Source organism: Parasteatoda tepidariorum, chromosome 3 (genome assembly GCF_043381705.1).
Source record: "Parasteatoda tepidariorum isolate YZ-2023 chromosome 3, CAS_Ptep_4.0, whole genome shotgun sequence".
NCBI lineage: Eukaryota > Metazoa > Arthropoda > Arachnida > Araneae > Theridiidae > Parasteatoda > Parasteatoda tepidariorum.
Window position 1 is genome coordinate 12,697,461 of NC_092206.1, and position 18,634 is coordinate 12,716,094.

General features: G+C 27.9%; 1 protein-coding gene across 3 annotated transcripts in view; it reads left to right on the plus strand.

Moving 5' to 3' along the window:
• Window positions 1-18,634, plus strand: part of LOC107455244 (protein draper) — a 125,210-nt gene that overhangs the window by 98,064 nt on the left and 8,512 nt on the right. For all 3 annotated transcript variants that reach the window (XM_071178333.1, XM_071178334.1, XM_071178332.1), the window contains 15 exons: window positions 958-1,050; window positions 1,608-1,709; window positions 3,418-3,562; window positions 3,760-3,880; window positions 4,820-5,005; window positions 6,231-6,324; window positions 8,260-8,329; window positions 9,612-9,794; window positions 10,352-10,464; window positions 11,391-11,554; window positions 12,716-12,824; window positions 13,941-14,087; window positions 14,186-14,320; window positions 16,022-16,150; window positions 17,431-17,559. In XM_071178333.1, the coding sequence (XP_071034434.1) occupies window positions 958-1,050; window positions 1,608-1,709; window positions 3,418-3,562; window positions 3,760-3,880; window positions 4,820-5,005; window positions 6,231-6,324; window positions 8,260-8,329; window positions 9,612-9,794; window positions 10,352-10,464; window positions 11,391-11,554; window positions 12,716-12,824; window positions 13,941-14,087; window positions 14,186-14,320; window positions 16,022-16,150; window positions 17,431-17,559 (1,920 nt within the window). The remainder of the gene's footprint in view (window positions 1-957; window positions 1,051-1,607; window positions 1,710-3,417; window positions 3,563-3,759; window positions 3,881-4,819; window positions 5,006-6,230; window positions 6,325-8,259; window positions 8,330-9,611; window positions 9,795-10,351; window positions 10,465-11,390; window positions 11,555-12,715; window positions 12,825-13,940; window positions 14,088-14,185; window positions 14,321-16,021; window positions 16,151-17,430; window positions 17,560-18,634) is intronic.

The window sequence follows — 18,634 nt, forward strand, 5'->3', positions numbered from 1 at the left end:
AATTTTTAGAAAAAATTTTTTTTATAGATAATTCTTAAATAGAAAAATTCGATACAACTGTTTTGAAATTTTATAATTCAGAAACTACTATAAAGGTATGGCTCCAATTTTGTATTTCGTCATTTAAAATGGTGTAAAAATTTGTATGCCTAACAATTTAATTTTAACATTTTTTCAACCATTATTAAAACTTATTTTTATTCCATTGATCTGTCTTAGATTAAACAAGCTCTGTAATTAGGTGTAAGAATATTTTGAATTGCACAATCATTTCTTGAGATTCAGTAAAATCGTAAAATTAAAATTAAAAGGCCCGAACTTTCGACCACTATCTGGACTTAATTAGTGGGACCATATTTTCTAGATAGTGTCTAGCCCTTTCTTTTTTTTATATATAATTTTGAGCCAGAAATTCCGTAATTGATAATTAACAATAATGAATTAGCATGTTTGAGGTTAATCCTATGAGCCATAAAAATCAGTTTTTAGTTTGTGAAAATCTGATCTCAAAAACAAAGATTATTTCAGATGTATTTTTTCTACTGTATTTAAAATACTTTTAAAACCTTAACAAATAATCATTTTTTTTTTAAATTTGCTTTTATGTCATTTTTGAAAATAATTAAAATTAAATAAAGTTAAACTAATTTAAGCGTCAAGTGAAAAAGACGAATGTGATTTTAAGATACATTTGATTTGTCTTACCTCTATACAATAAATAAATTGAATTTCGTTATAGCTCTTATTTATACCTAGTACCTTGAATGTTTCTTAAAATATGTTGAATCTGCCTAAATTTTTATAATGCGAGCTTATATCATTTAGTTCTCATATATCCTCTTTATAACATCCCAATGCCATCAGAATTATCCTCATTCTATTTATTGCACTGATTATTGAAAAGTGAAATTTAATCCTTTTATATACCACTTCAGTAAATTGAAATTCATTTTATAGCTTATTGCTCCAACCCATGCATCCATGGTATATGTGTTGGACCAGAGGAGTGTGAGTGCCAACCAGGTTTTGGTGGCCCTAGTTGCAATGTGTGTAAGTATTTTTTTTATACATATGTAATTACTTTTTTTTGAAATTGAAACCATCATCTATAATTGTTCTTAATGTCACTTTTCTTTTTTCATGCTGTTTAGTGTATCATGGTAAGCTATTTACTAATCTGAACATTAATATTTTTCTCACAAAATTATTGGTTGCTTTAGAGGTATTCTTTGGACAAATATTTTTTAAAATTAATTTTAAGAGTCCTGCACGCAAATCTTGTCTTCCTCTCCGAAGGATATTTTAAAAATAAGCTTGCAACAATTTTCATTTTGCATGAAAAATATGGTGTACACAGTTCTTTTTCTGCATGAGGTCTGGTGAATGAAATGCTCTTATTAGAGTTTTGTTTTTTTTTCCTTTATTATTTTTTTAATACAAGTTTTGTAAATGAAAATTTGTTTAATATACTTTAAAGAATTATGTCATTTAAACTCTGTTTTTATAGATAATTACAGGTACATACATTTTATATGAACAGCTTATTATTTGATTATTAATAGTTATACGATGTATTATTTAATTTTTTATGTTTAAATTTTCTCCAGCCTGCCCAACTGGTAAATATGGAGCTCAATGTGAAAGAGATTGTATTTGTGAAAACAAAGCTTTGTGTGATCCCGTCACTGGAACATGTACTTGCAAGCCAGGTAACTAATCAAGTTTTGTCAGTTTTATTGATTCACAGACTAATTGAATTTTATGTATATCCTATGTTCTTCCTAATTTACAGGAAATTTTCTATTTTTTTACACAGTACAAAATTATTCTGTAATCCTATTATATTTATTAAAAAAAATATCTATATATTTTAGTTATTTTCCTACCAATTAGAAGATAGCAAAATTTTTTGTATCTTGTTGAAATCTTAAATTATTTGGATGTTTTTATGAATTATTTTATTTATTTAAATAATTCATAAAAACATCCTTTCATATCCGTCCTTTATTTATTTATTTAATAATGGGTGTGTAAGTATTATGGAATTATTCCTGCTATGAACAACGTTTTCATTGAAAAACACTAGGAAAGAAAAAAACTTTTTTTTGCAAGTTATTTTAAAGTTATCGAGGTTAAAGTTATTATCAACAATATCAAGGGAAGTGTGTGAATACCTTAAAAAAAATCTTAATTAGAAGCCTCTGCAAAGTGGAACAAATTAACTAGACAAGCAAAAACAATATTTTTTTAAAAAAAAACTGAAATGATACATATTTATAACTAACTAAATTTAGTTTTATAACTAACTAAATTTAGTTTTTTATTGGAGAAATTATATTATTCTGAGGTAAATATAAATTATAAATTTTATAGGTTTTTTTTTCCTCAAGTATTTGAATACTCAAAAACTTCATTATTAAATTGAATTGGAAACATTAATAACTTCTTTGTAAAATATTTCCATATCCTCAGATTAATAATTTAACAGTTAAATTTTTTTATCTAACAATAAAAATAGTACTAATTAGTCATTAGTCCATAGTCCTTTAGTGGTTGTCTGGTAGCTTGGGGTTATTGTCTCTTCATGCAACTGATGCACAGAGGATAAAACAATTATAATTTTAAACCGCTACGTATAATAATTTCAATAAATTATTGTTTTTTTAACCCTATTATTAATAATAGGGTTTATAGACACATCAATTTTGTCACTTGTTAAAATGTATCACATACCATTAAAGTATTTTTTATTATTATTTACTCTTTTTGGCTTCATGAGTTAAGAATTCATATATATCATATTTAGTTGAAAATTTAGTTTAACAATGTATGTTGGAATGAAGCCAAGGAATGACTTATGCATACTGTATTCACCATCGTCTCTTAAATGAGGAGTATGGTATTGAGCAATAAATTTGGAAATATACAGTATGCTGAAAAGATTAAGCTTTAGGTAAATGCAAATTTTCAAACACAAATGTAATAGTGGAGTTTATATATTTTCATTTCCTTTGATTTTAAAGAAACATATTAGCATAAACTTAATTAAAATATGTTAATTACTTGTTTATTTTTAAATTGTGAGGGAGAGTGCTTTTGGGTTGCGATTCTTGAAATTTTTATCTTTCAAATATCAATCAAAATAATTTAATCAAATCATTAAAATCTTTATCAATCAAATAAATAATCCAAACTAAGCTTTCATAAGAGGCAGCTCTTATGAAATTAATTTATATTTAATTTATATTAATTATTTGTTTGATATCCTCTATTTTTAGGAAAATATTATTAAATTGTAAATTTATACTTATGTCTACTATGCATTTGTGTTGAGTTTGGTAAGAATCATATTATAGGAGAAGTAGATTATAATTTTTACTTTTCATTACATTTTATTTTTATTTTTTTTATCTTAAGGTTGGCAAGGATCAGATTGCAGTCAACCTTGTGATGAGAATTATTATGGTTACCACTGTGAACAAGAGTGCCGCTGTGAAAATGGTGCCTCTTGCAATCCAATATCTGGTGCTTGCATTTGTGCTGCCGGGTACAGAGGACCACTGTAAGAACATTAATACACAGTTTAGAATCCTTTTTGAAATATATTATGATAATTCAGATGTTATTTTAAGTTATGATTCTTGTTATGCGTTATTTGTCATTCATTTGTAAACTTGATTTTTATATTTGTTTCATTTGTAAACTTAGTTTTTGTATTTGTATCATTTGTAAACTTAATTTTTATATTTGTATTTTTAGCTGTATCGATCCCTGCCCTGAAGGAACACATGGTGAATCCTGCTCCAATAAATGTGATTGTCAAAATGGTGGCACCTGTTCTCCCGTGACAGGTGACTGCTTTTGTCCTCCAGGCTGGACTGTAAGTGGTGATTGCATTTTTAACTATTTTATATGCATTTTTATTTTTATAAAATATTTGTATTATTTATTGTTATAAAACAAAAATTCTTTTTATTTTAATCAAATAAAAAAAAAATTGGTTCTGTCTTTTTTTCTGTGATGCAGGCATTTTCATTATTATAGTCCCCTCTTCCCCAAATTTAGTCGTGATCTAAACTTTTTTTGGATACAAACCGCAACCTTTGAACCTTTCAAAATATATCACTGAAAATTAATACAATTTTTTCTTCACCTTAAATAGTCTCTCTTTAAATAATAATAAAAAAAATTAATTTAATGAGGACAATCTTTTTATTTGTTTAACATTTTCTCTAAATGTCTCTCTGTATTAAAATTTTCTCCAAAAATTGTTTTATATAGCAACATGAAAGAGATACTTAAAAGTTGAAATTTTCCAAAATTACATCAAAAAAATTTATTTACATGAAATGTTGCAAAATTGTTTTTTTAAAATTAAAAGTTTTCTGTGACATTTTTATTTTATACAAGTATCAAGTATGATTAATTAAGAAAATGTAAAGTATCAATTTTTAAGAAATTAATATTAATTTATTTATTAATGATACTAGAAATTTTTGAACAGAAGTCATACTAATGTTGTGATATGCAGCAATTAATAACTAGCAATATATAACTTGTTTTGAACATGTAATCTTAATGTTTGAAAGAAAAATAAATTTAACTCATAAACCTACCCTACAGGTTAATTATATTTAAATTAATGTTAATCAAAAGATTACTCGACAATAAACATTGCCTTATATATTTTTTTTAATTTTATGATCTATAAACTACTTGAATTTAAGAAGAAAAAAAATTTATAAAAATTTTTTTTTTAATTGATTGCATACTTTTTTTAAGTTCTCCTTTGTATATTAATTTAAATTTATATTGCCAGGGAGCTGTGTGTGCCAATCCTTGTTCTCCTGGTTATTATGGTAGAAATTGTTCTGAGAAATGTTCCTGCTACAATGGAGCCTCGTGCAACCATTTAACCGGAAAGTGTACCTGTTCATCAGGATATCGTGGTGACCGATGCCAAGACGAATGCCCTATTGGTACATGGGGATTGAATTGTGTAAATGTAAGAGTCTTATCCTAGTTAATATTTTTTTGTAATTATATCGATGAGTTGAAAGTATGACTTTGTACAACTTAGTGTATTGTAGTTACCCTAATTCTGGCTATTATAAAATTAAACTCTACATTACTTTTAAAAAGTTGTAGTGAACTAAATTTTACTTTAAAATTTTTGAACGGCCGTCCTATTTTTGGGTATACGACTACTAATGTTCAACTCTGTAGCCTTGTAATTTTGAACCCAATCCAGATGACAAAGGAACTCCTGGATCAAGTACTGTGGAGAAATTTGCCTTCGAGGGAAAACTTTTTGATTAATCGGCATTTGCTTTACATGGACAGGAAAACCTCCCACGGTTAGCCTGATGGCAAAGGGACTCGAACCCATGGTTCGGTTACCACTGAGGATATTTTACATCAGCACTGTGATTGGTGCAAGCCAGGTGCAGAATTCGTACTGACAAGCTATCGCTTGGATTCAAACCTGGTTCACCTCATTGGAAGGCGAATGCTCTATCCTTTAAGCCATCACTGCTCTGTACTAAATTATATAGATTGTTGACACAATAATATTGATTATATTAATACCCAAAACTTGGGGGCACAATCTGTGAACATGGTGACAAATCCAGCCCACTCTTTTTCAACTGAAAATGAATAGGAAAAAGCCACTTAACTAGTGAAATTTTATAACTGTTTCTCAAATTTATTTCAACAAACTTTGAAAAATGCTGAAATTCAAACTTAAAAGTTTCAAAGAGTTAAGGTACTGTTAATCCAAAAGATTTAATTTTTTCGACGTTATGCTTTACGGAAAATTTGCCTTTATGTTTGAAAAAATAGTAGTTCAAAAGTATAAGGTATGTGTTTTCTTTGTAAAAAAAATAATGAAATTATTTTTTTTCTCAAAGAAAGCTGGTAACAAACTTAACATACTTTAATTTTTTTTTAATAACGAGACGAAAGTGTCCAAAACTTATATTTTTTCCATTCAAAATATTATGCATTTACTTAATCATTTATTTAAGACAATTTGCAATTGATCTTTTTACATTATGGAATAATTGAATTATAATCAATTGATAAGAGATTGAAATTCATTGCCGTTTCTGAAAGCAACATTTTATTTTTTTACAGATATCTTCTGAAAAAGATCTTTCTTTTTCTTGCCTAGTGTGAGCAATATTGTCAAATGTAGTTAATAGTAAACATTTTTTTACTCATTCTAGAATTGTAGCTGTGATAATGGAGCTCATTGTGATCCAGTAGATGGTACATGTCTTTGTCTTGCTGGATTTACTGGTGAACATTGCGAAAGCAGAAGTGAGTAGTCTTATATTATAGTTATATATAGTAGCTATATCCGGGGGTCCGGAAATTAATGTCGTTTAGGCGCTTTAAATATTCGTTAGTCTTAAAAACCAATTCATTTTTGTCGATCTGGCATGAAAAGGTTGTTTCTAACGAGGGTTAATACATTATTGATTAAATTAAATCTTGATAACAAAACTTAAAATTTTAGAAATACAAATGTAATTCATGCATTTTTATTCTTTAATCTTTCCTTTTTTTAATTCTTGCATCCTTGATTTTTAATCCTTATATTGCATTTATTTAGGGGCCATCAAAAATGCAATGTTTCTTTATAATCGATGCAACAAAAAAGGTTTATCGTAAATCAGTTGTGTTTATTGTGTAATAATTGTGAATTATCTTTATATCTTTCAAAAATTTGTTTTTAGTGCTTATATATATAGCGAAACCTTGGTTAAGTAGACATTCTTGGGACCGAAAAAATTGTCCGTTTGTGAGAGTTGTCCGTTTAAGGATAGGGTACCCAAATAACGAAGTTTAACACCTTACATTGTTTTTAGTATTTTTTCAAAGATATAAAAATAATTAAATAATCTACAACAATATTTATTTAAACCGTAAAAAATATTTTTTTGATAAAAAAGAATATATTAAAAAGCTTGATATAAATACGTAATTCTAGATGTAACTACAGATAAATGAATATAATTTTCCTGTTAGCACAGATATTCAAGTTAGACAAATGATACTGAGTGGGAGCTTTTAGTCCTCAGTCGGTTTCCATTATTAGGTCCCCTAACACCTACCTATCACTTGATAGGAAATGTGGATAATACCTTCTTGAAAGTAAACCTTCCACGATTCACAGAAAAAAAAGCAATACATACCTGTAAGTCATGAGGAATTATGGAGTTGATTATTCACAATCGATCAGCTAAAAAGTGTCTAAATAAAAGTTTAATTTATATGAACACATCAAATATTATACTTCTGTTCTCTTTTTTTATTACCCCAGCGTAGTTAAATGCAGTCTTTCAAATTGATAAGAAAATGAAAGAAATTTTTAGTGGGGAAGAAGCATTGAGAGCATTTAAAACTTCTTCAACTTGAGGGGTCTCATAGCATGTGTCGTCCAAAAGAAAAGATCAAAAAATGTGGTTGTCTGAATTATTTCTCAAGAGCAGTATCATTTTTTCTCCTTTCTTTGTAAAAATAAGGCAAGGAGACAGGAGAAAGATTGATTCTTTAGTAGTAAAATAGCTTAACAATATTTTCTGCTATTGATAAGGCAAAAAATTTACATGCTTTAAAATAGGTGAAAAGTTGCATTTTTTTCTTGCAATTTAAAGCAGAAATAATTCTTTTTTCTTCAAATTCAGAAAAAGTAGTGTCCGGTTTGAAGAGATAGAAAAACAAGGCAAAAATGAGTGTCCGCGTCTGGTTACGGGAGTGTCTGCTTTGCGGAGAATATACATAATGGTTAATTCATAGAGGATTCCTGGGGAATTAAAAATATGTCCCTATTGAGAGGCGTCCGTTTTACAGGAGTATCCATAATATAGCAGGACAGTAACATAACAGGAGGTTTCACTGTATGTATACAAAAGGATCAGTGGGTTTCAGTGCTTATTGCCACCCCTAAGAATTGTAATTTAATTTTAGTTGTCATGATATGAGAAAAATTCTTAAATGTAAATATTGATGAATAGCTAGAAAGCATGAAATCATATGTTGTTCCTTATAAAAAAAAATCTTGTTTTTTTATCTTTTGAACTTTAATGATCAATTGCTATTGTTTTTTCAAGACAAAAAAATACAATCTATATGAATTTGTAATATAATAAAAGACTACTCTACACGTTTTAATATTTAATCTATAAATACATACGCATTATCATTTTTTGTCATTCTGATTTTTAAAATGCTGTTTTTTTTTTCTTATAGTGTGTCCATCTGAATACTTTGGATCACATTGTGATCAGATTTGTCAATGCAAGCATGATAATACTGAAATGTGAGTAACATTTTTGTTAAAATTAAATTATTAGTGAAAATAACATTTAGAAGATTACTGAATTTACATTTCAAAAGTGACTTGTGGGTGGAATCTGCTCTGCCCTTTTCTAAAAATAATAACGTAAAACCATCATTGACCGCCGTCTCTAAACAACAGCAACCTCTAAGAACGACTATATGATTATGGTGCTAAATGGTTTTACATTATGGGGAAGCTCTGAACAATGATTTCTAAACAACATTTAGAATCGATATTTATGTGAGTTAGAATTTAAATTATGCACCTGAGTGATTAGATGTTTTTTTACGTACAAAGCAATAGAAAACAAAGCAGAAATAAGTGACAGCATTGCAGAAAAGGAAGCAGAATGTCACTGAAATGGATGAGGGTAACTGTAAAATAAAAACTTATTTTGATATTCTAGAAAATTTTCACAGAATTCAAACTTTTGCTCTCAATAATGATGATGAAGTGCAGTATAAAACTATTGTCATTATTAGTTATCTGGAGAAAAATATTCGGTTACGTGGGGTCAATTATTAAACTTAAAGTTATTCATATTATATTTGCAAAAGAATAAAAAAAAAAAGACAGGATATGTTTTAAAAAGAAAAATACAGCTGCGAATAACTTGATTTTTTATTTTATTTTTTTAATTATCTGGTTATAATCACATAACTATTAGAATTTTGATCGCAAAATTGTGGATAAATTAACTGTTCATTTTGGTCATCTTGTTTGTAATGATGCATTTTTTACTTTTTTTCTCGTTTGATACTGTTTGGAGTTTTTTTGTGTAAGTAGTTTGTTTATAACTCTGACTAGAGGCCACCTCTTAGCACTGATCTCCTGTAGGGGCATTCCTGCACAGGACTGCGGAAATATTGAGCAGTTTATAATAGTATATAAATATTCCTACATTATCAGCATATAATATTTAACAGTATATTGTTTGGAAGAGATTATTTTTACTGAGATTTTCCTAATGTGACTAGAAAATTGAAGGATTAAGATAATCTTTAAATCTAATTGAAAGATTAAGGTAATCTCTAAAGAATTTTTCTCCGCGAAAATAATTTTTTGATGATGATTTTGTATGTTTGTACGATCATTAAAATTCATTGGTCGCTAAAAATTATTTATTAATAGATAAATTATTTTATATGAGATTTTTTCATCATAATATTTTAAGTATACAAACTATTACCACTGTATATATTATTCTTTTTTAATATTGGCTGACTGACTTTCTTCTAACTTGTGGTGCTTGTCTGTTTAGGTGCCACCCATGGACTGGTCGCTGTAAGTGCTTACCTGGCTGGTCAGGAGATTACTGCAACCGTCCATGTCCCGCACTCACTTATGGTATTGGATGTGAACAGTCATGTGATTGCTTGAATGGTGCCCTCTGTGATCCTATTAATGGAACTTGTATTTGTGAGCCTGGTTATATTGGAAAGAAGTAAGAGTTATTAAACTATACAGACCTTTTATTTTTGCATTAAAATCCCCTTTATGAGTAGAAACTTTACTTGTTTTAAGACTTTAAGGGATTGAAAAAGGGATTTTCGGGTGGGATTTTACTTTTCTTGACTTTAAGCGCCTAGAAAGGAGATTTTTGCCTTCTTCAACTAACCTGTGTCACATACAGTGGCGGATCCAGCGGGAGGGTCATAGGGGTCATGACCCCCCCCCTCCCCCAAATTGAGAAAAAATAATAATTTTTTTAATAGTTTATAAAAGAAATAAAATATTTAAAAAATTATTTAAGGGGGCATATACACCTGGGTAGGTCGAAAGAATCGATTTTTTTCCATCTAATTATGTTCTTCACTGTTTCAAGAATCATAATCCAAAAGATTAAAACGAAATTCGTCATAGTTTCATTGTAAACATTAATAATGTTGAAGATCAAATCATCAGGGCTATGCCAGTTTAACTATACATATATTGCAAGAAAAGAATTTTCAGGTCTGTCTAAAATCTTTTTCGTTAATTTAATAATTATATTTTCTCTAGTTGTGAAGACAAATGCCTTGTGGGAAAATATGGAAAGAATTGTGCAAATAATTGTACCTGTGAGAATGGAGCCGCATGCACCCATACTTCTGGCTATTGTAATTGCAAGCCTGGTAAGGTTTCTGAGCAGTCGTTACAAATAACTAAACTGTTATCTATTTGTTCAATTATTGTGATGTCAATATTCTGCATTACAACATCCCTCAACGCACAGATTTTTTGAAAAAAAACCGGCCAAAGAAATCGATTCCGCTCCTGGTTCAACTTTTCTTTTGGTGGACAATTTTGATATACTGCACTTTAGTTCCATGAAAAAGGGCTATATTTTATTCTTGAATAAATAAGTGTTATAGTTAAATGATAAATATCAATAAAACGATTTTTTTTTCTTAGCTTTCACATTGTTATTTTCAATTCTCGATTATATTAGAGTGTGAAAAATTATAGCAGCATAAAATACAATGCTGCTGGAATTATCTGGAGTTTGCACAGTTTGGCCTGTTTAGCGTGCGCGAATTAACTCAAGCGCACAAATTAGGGAGTTAATATTGGCCAGAATAATACCAGAAGAAATAATTATAGGCCTAATAGGGGGCACACAATGTGGCCCTCTAGGTTAATATACATATAATACTGTGTTGAATAGCGCTAAAATTAGGAAATTCAAAGTAAATATTCCCTATTACAACATGGCCCTATATCTCCCCTTAATATTAACCCATAATATTCAAACAGGACCACGTATTATATTACCGGGTACTGGTGTACCCTACCAGAAGATTAACAAATAGTTTCTATTTGCTTTGAATTCAATTATAATATTTGTTTTGATTTTAATTATAATTACAATCATTGTTTATAAACCATAATTTTACCTGATTTTTAAATAATTGGATCGTTTACTTCATTTCTTGCTATTCAGAATTAAGTGACATTTGTGGCCTGCAAATATAAATTCAGTTTTGCAGATATATTTAAAAGTCTTTAAAATTGTTTACTCTCATTTTATAGCTTTTATAATTTTTATATTTGTTAACAGGTTGGAATGGTATCAGTTGTAATCTTCCGTGTCCTCTCGGAATGTATGGCTTACAATGCCAAAGTAAATGTCAATGTCAGAACGGAGGAGCTTGTGATCCCGTTACTGGGGAATGTAGTTGCACTGCTGGCTACTCTGGAGAAAATTGTGGGCAGAAATGCAAGGTACATAAAGAAGCAAGTTCTTGTACTTGTTTTAAATAAATTTGATACATTTAAAATATTACAGGCTTGAAAAATTTAGTTTATTGATCCATTTTTCTACATATATTAGAACTAAATATTTATAGCTTTAATCTAATGAGAAATATATGATTTTTGTAGCATAAAATTTAGAAAATGTAGATAGTTCAGGAAATTGACAAACAAGTTTGTTTTGAGGTAGGCAGCCTGATTTGAGATTTTAAAAAGTTATGGCATTTTGAAACAACTAACAAAAGAACCGTATTTTAAAGTGAAATAAAATGTTTATAAATTTTTTTTATTGCGTTTATATTTTATTTAAAATAATTTCTTTAATTTGTAATTTTGAAAACCTGTTTCTGAAATTTTGGTTCCACAAAAGGTTCAGCTTTTTTTTCCTCCAAAACTGCTGTGGCATATCTAATAAATATGAATTAAAAAAGTAATATTATTATAGTACATATTTTTGTAAAAATGCATTGAAATATCCTTTATTTTATGCATATTTTTGGATTTAATGTACTGTATACAAAAAAATGGGATAGCATTTTTTTTTATTGGTTTATGTCTCAAATTAATGTTATTGTTTGAAGAAAAACTAGTTATGAAAATTGAGCAGTATATGAATTTTACTTTAAGCTTCTAATAAATAAAAAAATTATGATCAATGCTCTAAATATGTACTTTTTAAGGAAAATTATTCATGTTATAACTGGTTTCTGAAAATATGTATAAGATACAGCTGAATGAATCTATTAGCTAGATATTATTTTTGTCTAAATTTAAAAAATATGCATATTTGTTTCTCAAAATATGTTATAATATGGTAAAAACATTTACTTTGCTTGGGAATAAGTATAATGAATTTCTATATATTACATAAATGAGCTCAAGTTACTTGACATAAAATGTTATTCAGTAAAATTGTTTAATACTTCAAGACTTGAATGCTTTTAAGTTTCTTGCTCTCATTTTATAGCTTGCTTATTGGTTTTAAGCAATGATAATCTTCTATTTTCCTGTCTAAAGCATGGGCTGTTCTCTATAGGCTATTGATATATTCTAAATAAACTTATAACCTGTAACAATTAAGGTTATACTGTATTAATAACCATATTTCAATTTTTTTTTTTTTAATTATAGCACAGCACATATGGGATCAATTGCACTCAAACTTGTGATTGTGACTGGGCTCATGCAGATAGTTGTGATCATGTGACTGGAAAATGCCATTGTCAAGAAGGGTGGAAAGGTTTGTATCTTTTTGCTCTATTTTGCAATTACTAATTTTAATAATACACTAAATATTTACTTTTTTTAAGATTAGCATTTATTATTTATTGTAATGAAGTATAATTTAGTGATTTATAATGAACTTTTTCAATTATCAGATTGTGAAGAAATTTGTAAACTTTCAAAAGAAATCAATTGAAATATTTACTGATTTATTTAGGAAATAAATTTTCGTTTAATTCCTACTATTGTTATCAGGATTGTTTGTTGTATTGAAGATCTTTGTTGTAATTATATACAATTTTACTACTATGATAAAAGTTGTTTTTAGTTTCTTAAATACTCTCTTGAAATACAAAACCATAACTTACTAATATATTTGATTTTTCAAATGTCTCCTGGTTTAATTAAAAATTAGAATTTTCATATATTATGGTAATTTTCTTAAAATTATAAAAGTTTCTGAAAAATTCTTTGTAATTTTTTTCCTACTCTGCTTGTTGTTTTCTTTTCAAATTTAATCAGTAAAATGAGTAAATAATGAAGCGTGAATCAAATTCAAAGTTAATTCCGTAATAAATAGTGATCATTTAAAGTAATTTGAAACTCATTGTTAAAAAAAAAATTGCTAGGTTTTAAATTTAATTCTCTTTCGAAATTAGTTCATAATTGTTTCATTTTTGTTATACTGATTTTTTTTAAAACTTATGTTATTCAAATGTTTTTTACAATTATCTAAAATGAATTTAGCTGTTGTGAATTAAATTTTTATAATGAATTGCCAAGTTAAAATTATAATGAATCAAATTAAAAGTTTTTATATTCAAATATGTTTTAATGCTCATCACAAAAGTAAAATATTGTATTCAGCTCAATGTTATAGTAATTAATGTGATGTACTTTTTTTTATTTCCTTTTTTTATTTACTTCTCCCTTTTAAAATAATTCATGAAGTTTTTATACTTTACATGATTTGCAATAGTTTGCATTAAATGTTTAATAATTTATTGTAAAATCCTGTTGTATGTATTCTTTCTATTTTACATTGGCAGCTGCTCAAATAAATAATTATTGTATTTTAAATTCATTTGAAATCACTTATGTAAATGTGTAAAAATTTGTATATTTCACACAGGTATAAGATGTAACAGTCAATGCGACAGAGGCCAATGGGGATCCGACTGTTCAAATTTCTGTGACTGTAAAAATAATTCCTCCTGTGATATAACTACTGGTCTTTGCAGTTGTGAAAGAGGCTGGACTGGTAACAACTGTGATCAAAGTGAGTGATAATCTTTTCTATTTATTTAAAAAATTTCACATTTTATAAGCATAATTGTTTCTTTTAACCTTTACTATATGTGATTATTTTTTCAATAGTGTGTTCCCATGGTTACTATGGGTATAATTGTTCTGAAAAGTGTCCTACGTGCTCGAACAGTAATGGCACTTGTCACCATATAACAGGCCAGTGTCACTGTAATCCTGGTTTTACTGGACTTAGCTGCAGTGAAAGTGAGTAGTATATCATGATTCTTAATTTACAATAAAATAAATCTTTTTAGTATCTCTATATATTAAAAATTATAATATTTCCGACATATGAGCATCTTACATTTATTACATTTCAGAATTTTACCAGGGTTGGGGTTTTGGGCGTCCTGAACTAGTTTCAGACAAGACACATGGCTTTTACTGTCTTGAACTGACTAAAATTGTCTCAGTGTCCAAAATCTTGAACATTGGTAAAATGTAAAAATTCTGTATGTGTAACTATTGTACACATAATTACAAATATTAATAAATATTTGATACTTTTTATGCAATTTGCTTTAACTTATTAAAGGAAAATTATTTAATAGGAAAAGATTTATAATGTTTGAAGCTCCACAATTCATTGAACAACAAAAGTGAATAACTTATCCTTTAAATATGAATAAATATGCTTTTAATTCTGATAAATTATGTTTTTGCATAAGGATAAATAATGTAATATTGAAAATAATAACTTTTTTAATGAAGCAAAAATTTGTCTTCATTTTGTTTCTTGTTCCATAATTAACCTTTTACTTTTCACAATATTTTTTTAAAAATTGTGGCATAATTTGACTTAAAGTGTTTTGGACAAGATGGTTTAAACCATAGATTAATCCATTATATCCTAAAACTTGCCAACTCTGAATTTTACATTTGATTTTGAAGTTCATTGGGGAAAATTTTAATCTTGTTTAAAACTTCTTCTAAATATAATACATTATTTTGTTTCCCTTCATGATTTTCTGCTAGATCTTACATGTTTTACTGCAATAAAGCGATATTGCTGCGACTTGTTTAAAAACCTCCCATTCAGTTTTTCTTCTCAGCACTACAATTTCGATAGATTCTCAATTAGGGTTTGATGGGAATTCTCTTTTATCTAACAATGTTGATTTTTTTCACTTGTGGATATCATATTTATTAAATGTATCTTCTTTTTTTTTTTAGAAATTACCATATAAAGTCTGACATAAACCACTATTTTTACTGATTTCCTTGAATTTTATTTATTTTTTCTGTTTATTTACAAAAATAGATAAAAAATTCAAAGCACTTCACCTGTTTTTGTTTTTGTTTAAAAACTTAATAAAAGAAATTTAAATAATAAAAATCAGGTTTCACTCATGGGTTTCGATTGAAATTCCTCAATTTCAGATTTTTCTGACGAGGTTAAAATATAGCTCCAACAAACAAGCTAACAACAACAAAAAGCAGAAAATTAGCTAATTTTAAGGGTGGCTGTATTTTTATTGATAATAATGAAATAATTGTTTATATAAAAGTACTATTTCTCTCCCCATTTCTAAAAGCTTGCTCCGCCTGATTCTTTGCTTAATCATATTTATACAGAATATGTTATAATAGTTGATACTTTTTTTGCTTTTTTGATACTCAGATGGTATTCAAAAATCGATCATTTTCTAAAAGTTTTAAGCAATGTTTTTAAGTAATTTGAGAAAATATTCTTTAGAATGTATTGTATTTTCATGATAAAACTTCCATGATTTTCTATCTTAAAGTGTACAAATAGTTTTATGATAACATTTGAAATCATAAAAACTTGCTTTTAACATCCTGCATCCTTCATATTATTGTACTTATTAACAGATTTAACTTTTTTTCTTCTCAATTTTGCACCATCCTTACTGATTACTCTTAATGTGTCCTGTAATTTAACAGCATGCCCTACTGGTCATTATGGTCCTCAGTGTCAATTACTGTGCAAATGCAAAAATTACGGAGAGTGTAATCCAGCCACTGGTGAATGCTTGTGTCGATCTGGGTGGAAAGGAGATGACTGCAGCTTACGTAAGTATCTGTTTAAGAATTTTATTATTGACTAAATGAAGAATTTCGATAATTCATGTGACATCCCTTCTGTACCATGAAAAGGTTTGCGTAATTAAAAATTGTGTCACCCTGGTTTTATTTCATGATCTCGTTTACATACGGTCTTTTGTTCTGATACAGCTGGCTGATGTCACCAGTTTTACTATTACAATCAGCATTATTTTAATTGTTTCACTTGCAGCTTGTGATGCTAATAGCTGGCTTAATATACAAAAAGAATGACATACAAAAATTAAAATTTATACTGAAATTGCATTAACTCAGGGTTGACACTCCACAGGGAGAATAGGAAAAAATCTGGAAAATATGGGGAATTTAAAAATCATCTAAAATTACTGGAAATTTTGATTTTTGTCTTAGCAAACTGGGAAAATACAGAGAATTTTGTTTCTGATTTTTGTCTTTTAAAAGATGACGACCACTCAAAAGCGCAATCTATGGGATATTCAGGGATGCTATTTCAGCTATACTAAACTGCATGCTTTGCTTGATAGCTCATCAGCTATTCTCTACTCACTGTTACTTACATTTTATTAGTTTAAAAACTGCTTTGATATTTTTTTGTATAAAAAGTGTTGAGTTACTCGATGATAATCAGACATTTAGACAGTTACCTTTTAGACATTTTATTACAAATTTAGTAACTAGTGAACATGTTACACAACACTTAAAACGCCAATTAATGAATTGATAGAGTTGCTAAGAACTTTATTTAATTTTGAGATAATAAAAGTACGATCTTCTCTGAAAAATTTCACAAGACATAACAAATTTATATCAGCAATGCTCAAAATTTTAAGGTAAATTGAAACTCTAAACTACCTAGAAATTTTTGAAAAAAAAAGAGAGAGAAAAGTACTAATTTAAGAATTTAGATGAATCTTGTTAAATTTTTTAGTTTAAAAATCAAACTACAGTTATTTACTTCCTTATATATAGGATCTATTGTCTCAAACTGTATAAGTGCTGATTCTTCTTTTTTTCTGCACTCCCTGCTTGTTTTGGTGTCAGACATAATTAATTGCAACATCAAGTGTCATTTTCTAAAGCATGCATTATTGATGTGACGTGCGACTTTTTCATAAAAATTATTTAATTTGTTTCTGTAAAACATAATTTATTGAACATAGAACTTTTATTTTGCCATTATATATATAACTTTCAAAAAAATTTATTTATTAATACATTTTTTATATGCTAATCTTTCTGAATTTTTAATTAATTGTAATTTTTTAAAGCTTGTCCAAATGGAACATTTGGTATTCTTTGTAAAGAAAATTGCAGCTGCTTACGTGGCGGACACTGCAGAAGAAGTGATGGTGTTTGTCTTTGTCCACCTGGATGGATGGGACCACGTTGCACTGAAGGTAATACAATGATTAACATTATAACTTCATTTACAGTGTTTAAGGCTTTGAGCTGTCATTGTGTAGGACTAGGGTGGATTCTATTCTTGGCAGCTCACTCTTTTTCAGATCGACGGCTGGATTATCTGGCTAGTAAAAGAAATCAGAATGTTCGTTGATTACAAAATAGTAGTGCCTTAACCTTCTTGATCCTTCGGTTGATAACTGGCTGTTGCAGAAATGATTTATTTTATTTCTAAGTTTGGTTAAAGTTTTTTTAAATTATGCAAAAACATTCAAAATGGATGGTTTATCTTTGTGCTGTGGTTAAATGTAAACTAAAAATGTTAACTCATTTTGATTTTAAATTTGATGTTTTTTCGTAGCAAAATGACGTTTTGTGATCTATTTCTTAATATTTTTATTAATTCTAAACTCATAANTTCACTACTTCCACCTTTTTTTATCTACAATAGAACCTAAATAGCTAAATGACTATGACTCTATATAAATGGTAAAGTTTCACTTAAATTTCATTAAAAAAATCACAATAGTAAAACTTCCTAGAATATTAGGCCTGTTCACTCATCGCCTCGTAAGCATAACTTAAGCGGAGGGATACACCGGAAGTTTTCTAAATTTCTTCCGGTTTTAGAGAGCTTTTTATTGCTTACATTCAGTCAATGTTTTAGTTTTTTTTTTTTTTACATAGTTCATTAAATTAGTCATTTTCCTTTAAAATTATTTTGACCAATGGAAAATTATTTTAAATTATATTTTGAAAATGTTCTTGCTTCCAAGTTTAACATCATGTGTTGTGGTTAAATATATAAATGTAAACTAAAAATTTAACTGATTTTGATTTTAAATCTGATGGTTTTGCGTAGCAAAGTGACGCTTTATGATCTATTTCTTGATATTTTTATTCATTCGAAATTCATAATAATTTTCAAAGTGTATAGAGAGTATTTTGTATTGAATGTCAAATAATTACTTTTTTTTTTGTTTAAATATGTTGTTATACCTAACTTTGGTTCAGACTTAACCTATGATTCCAAAAAGTTAATTGATCTTAACCCCCCCCCCCCCCCCCCCC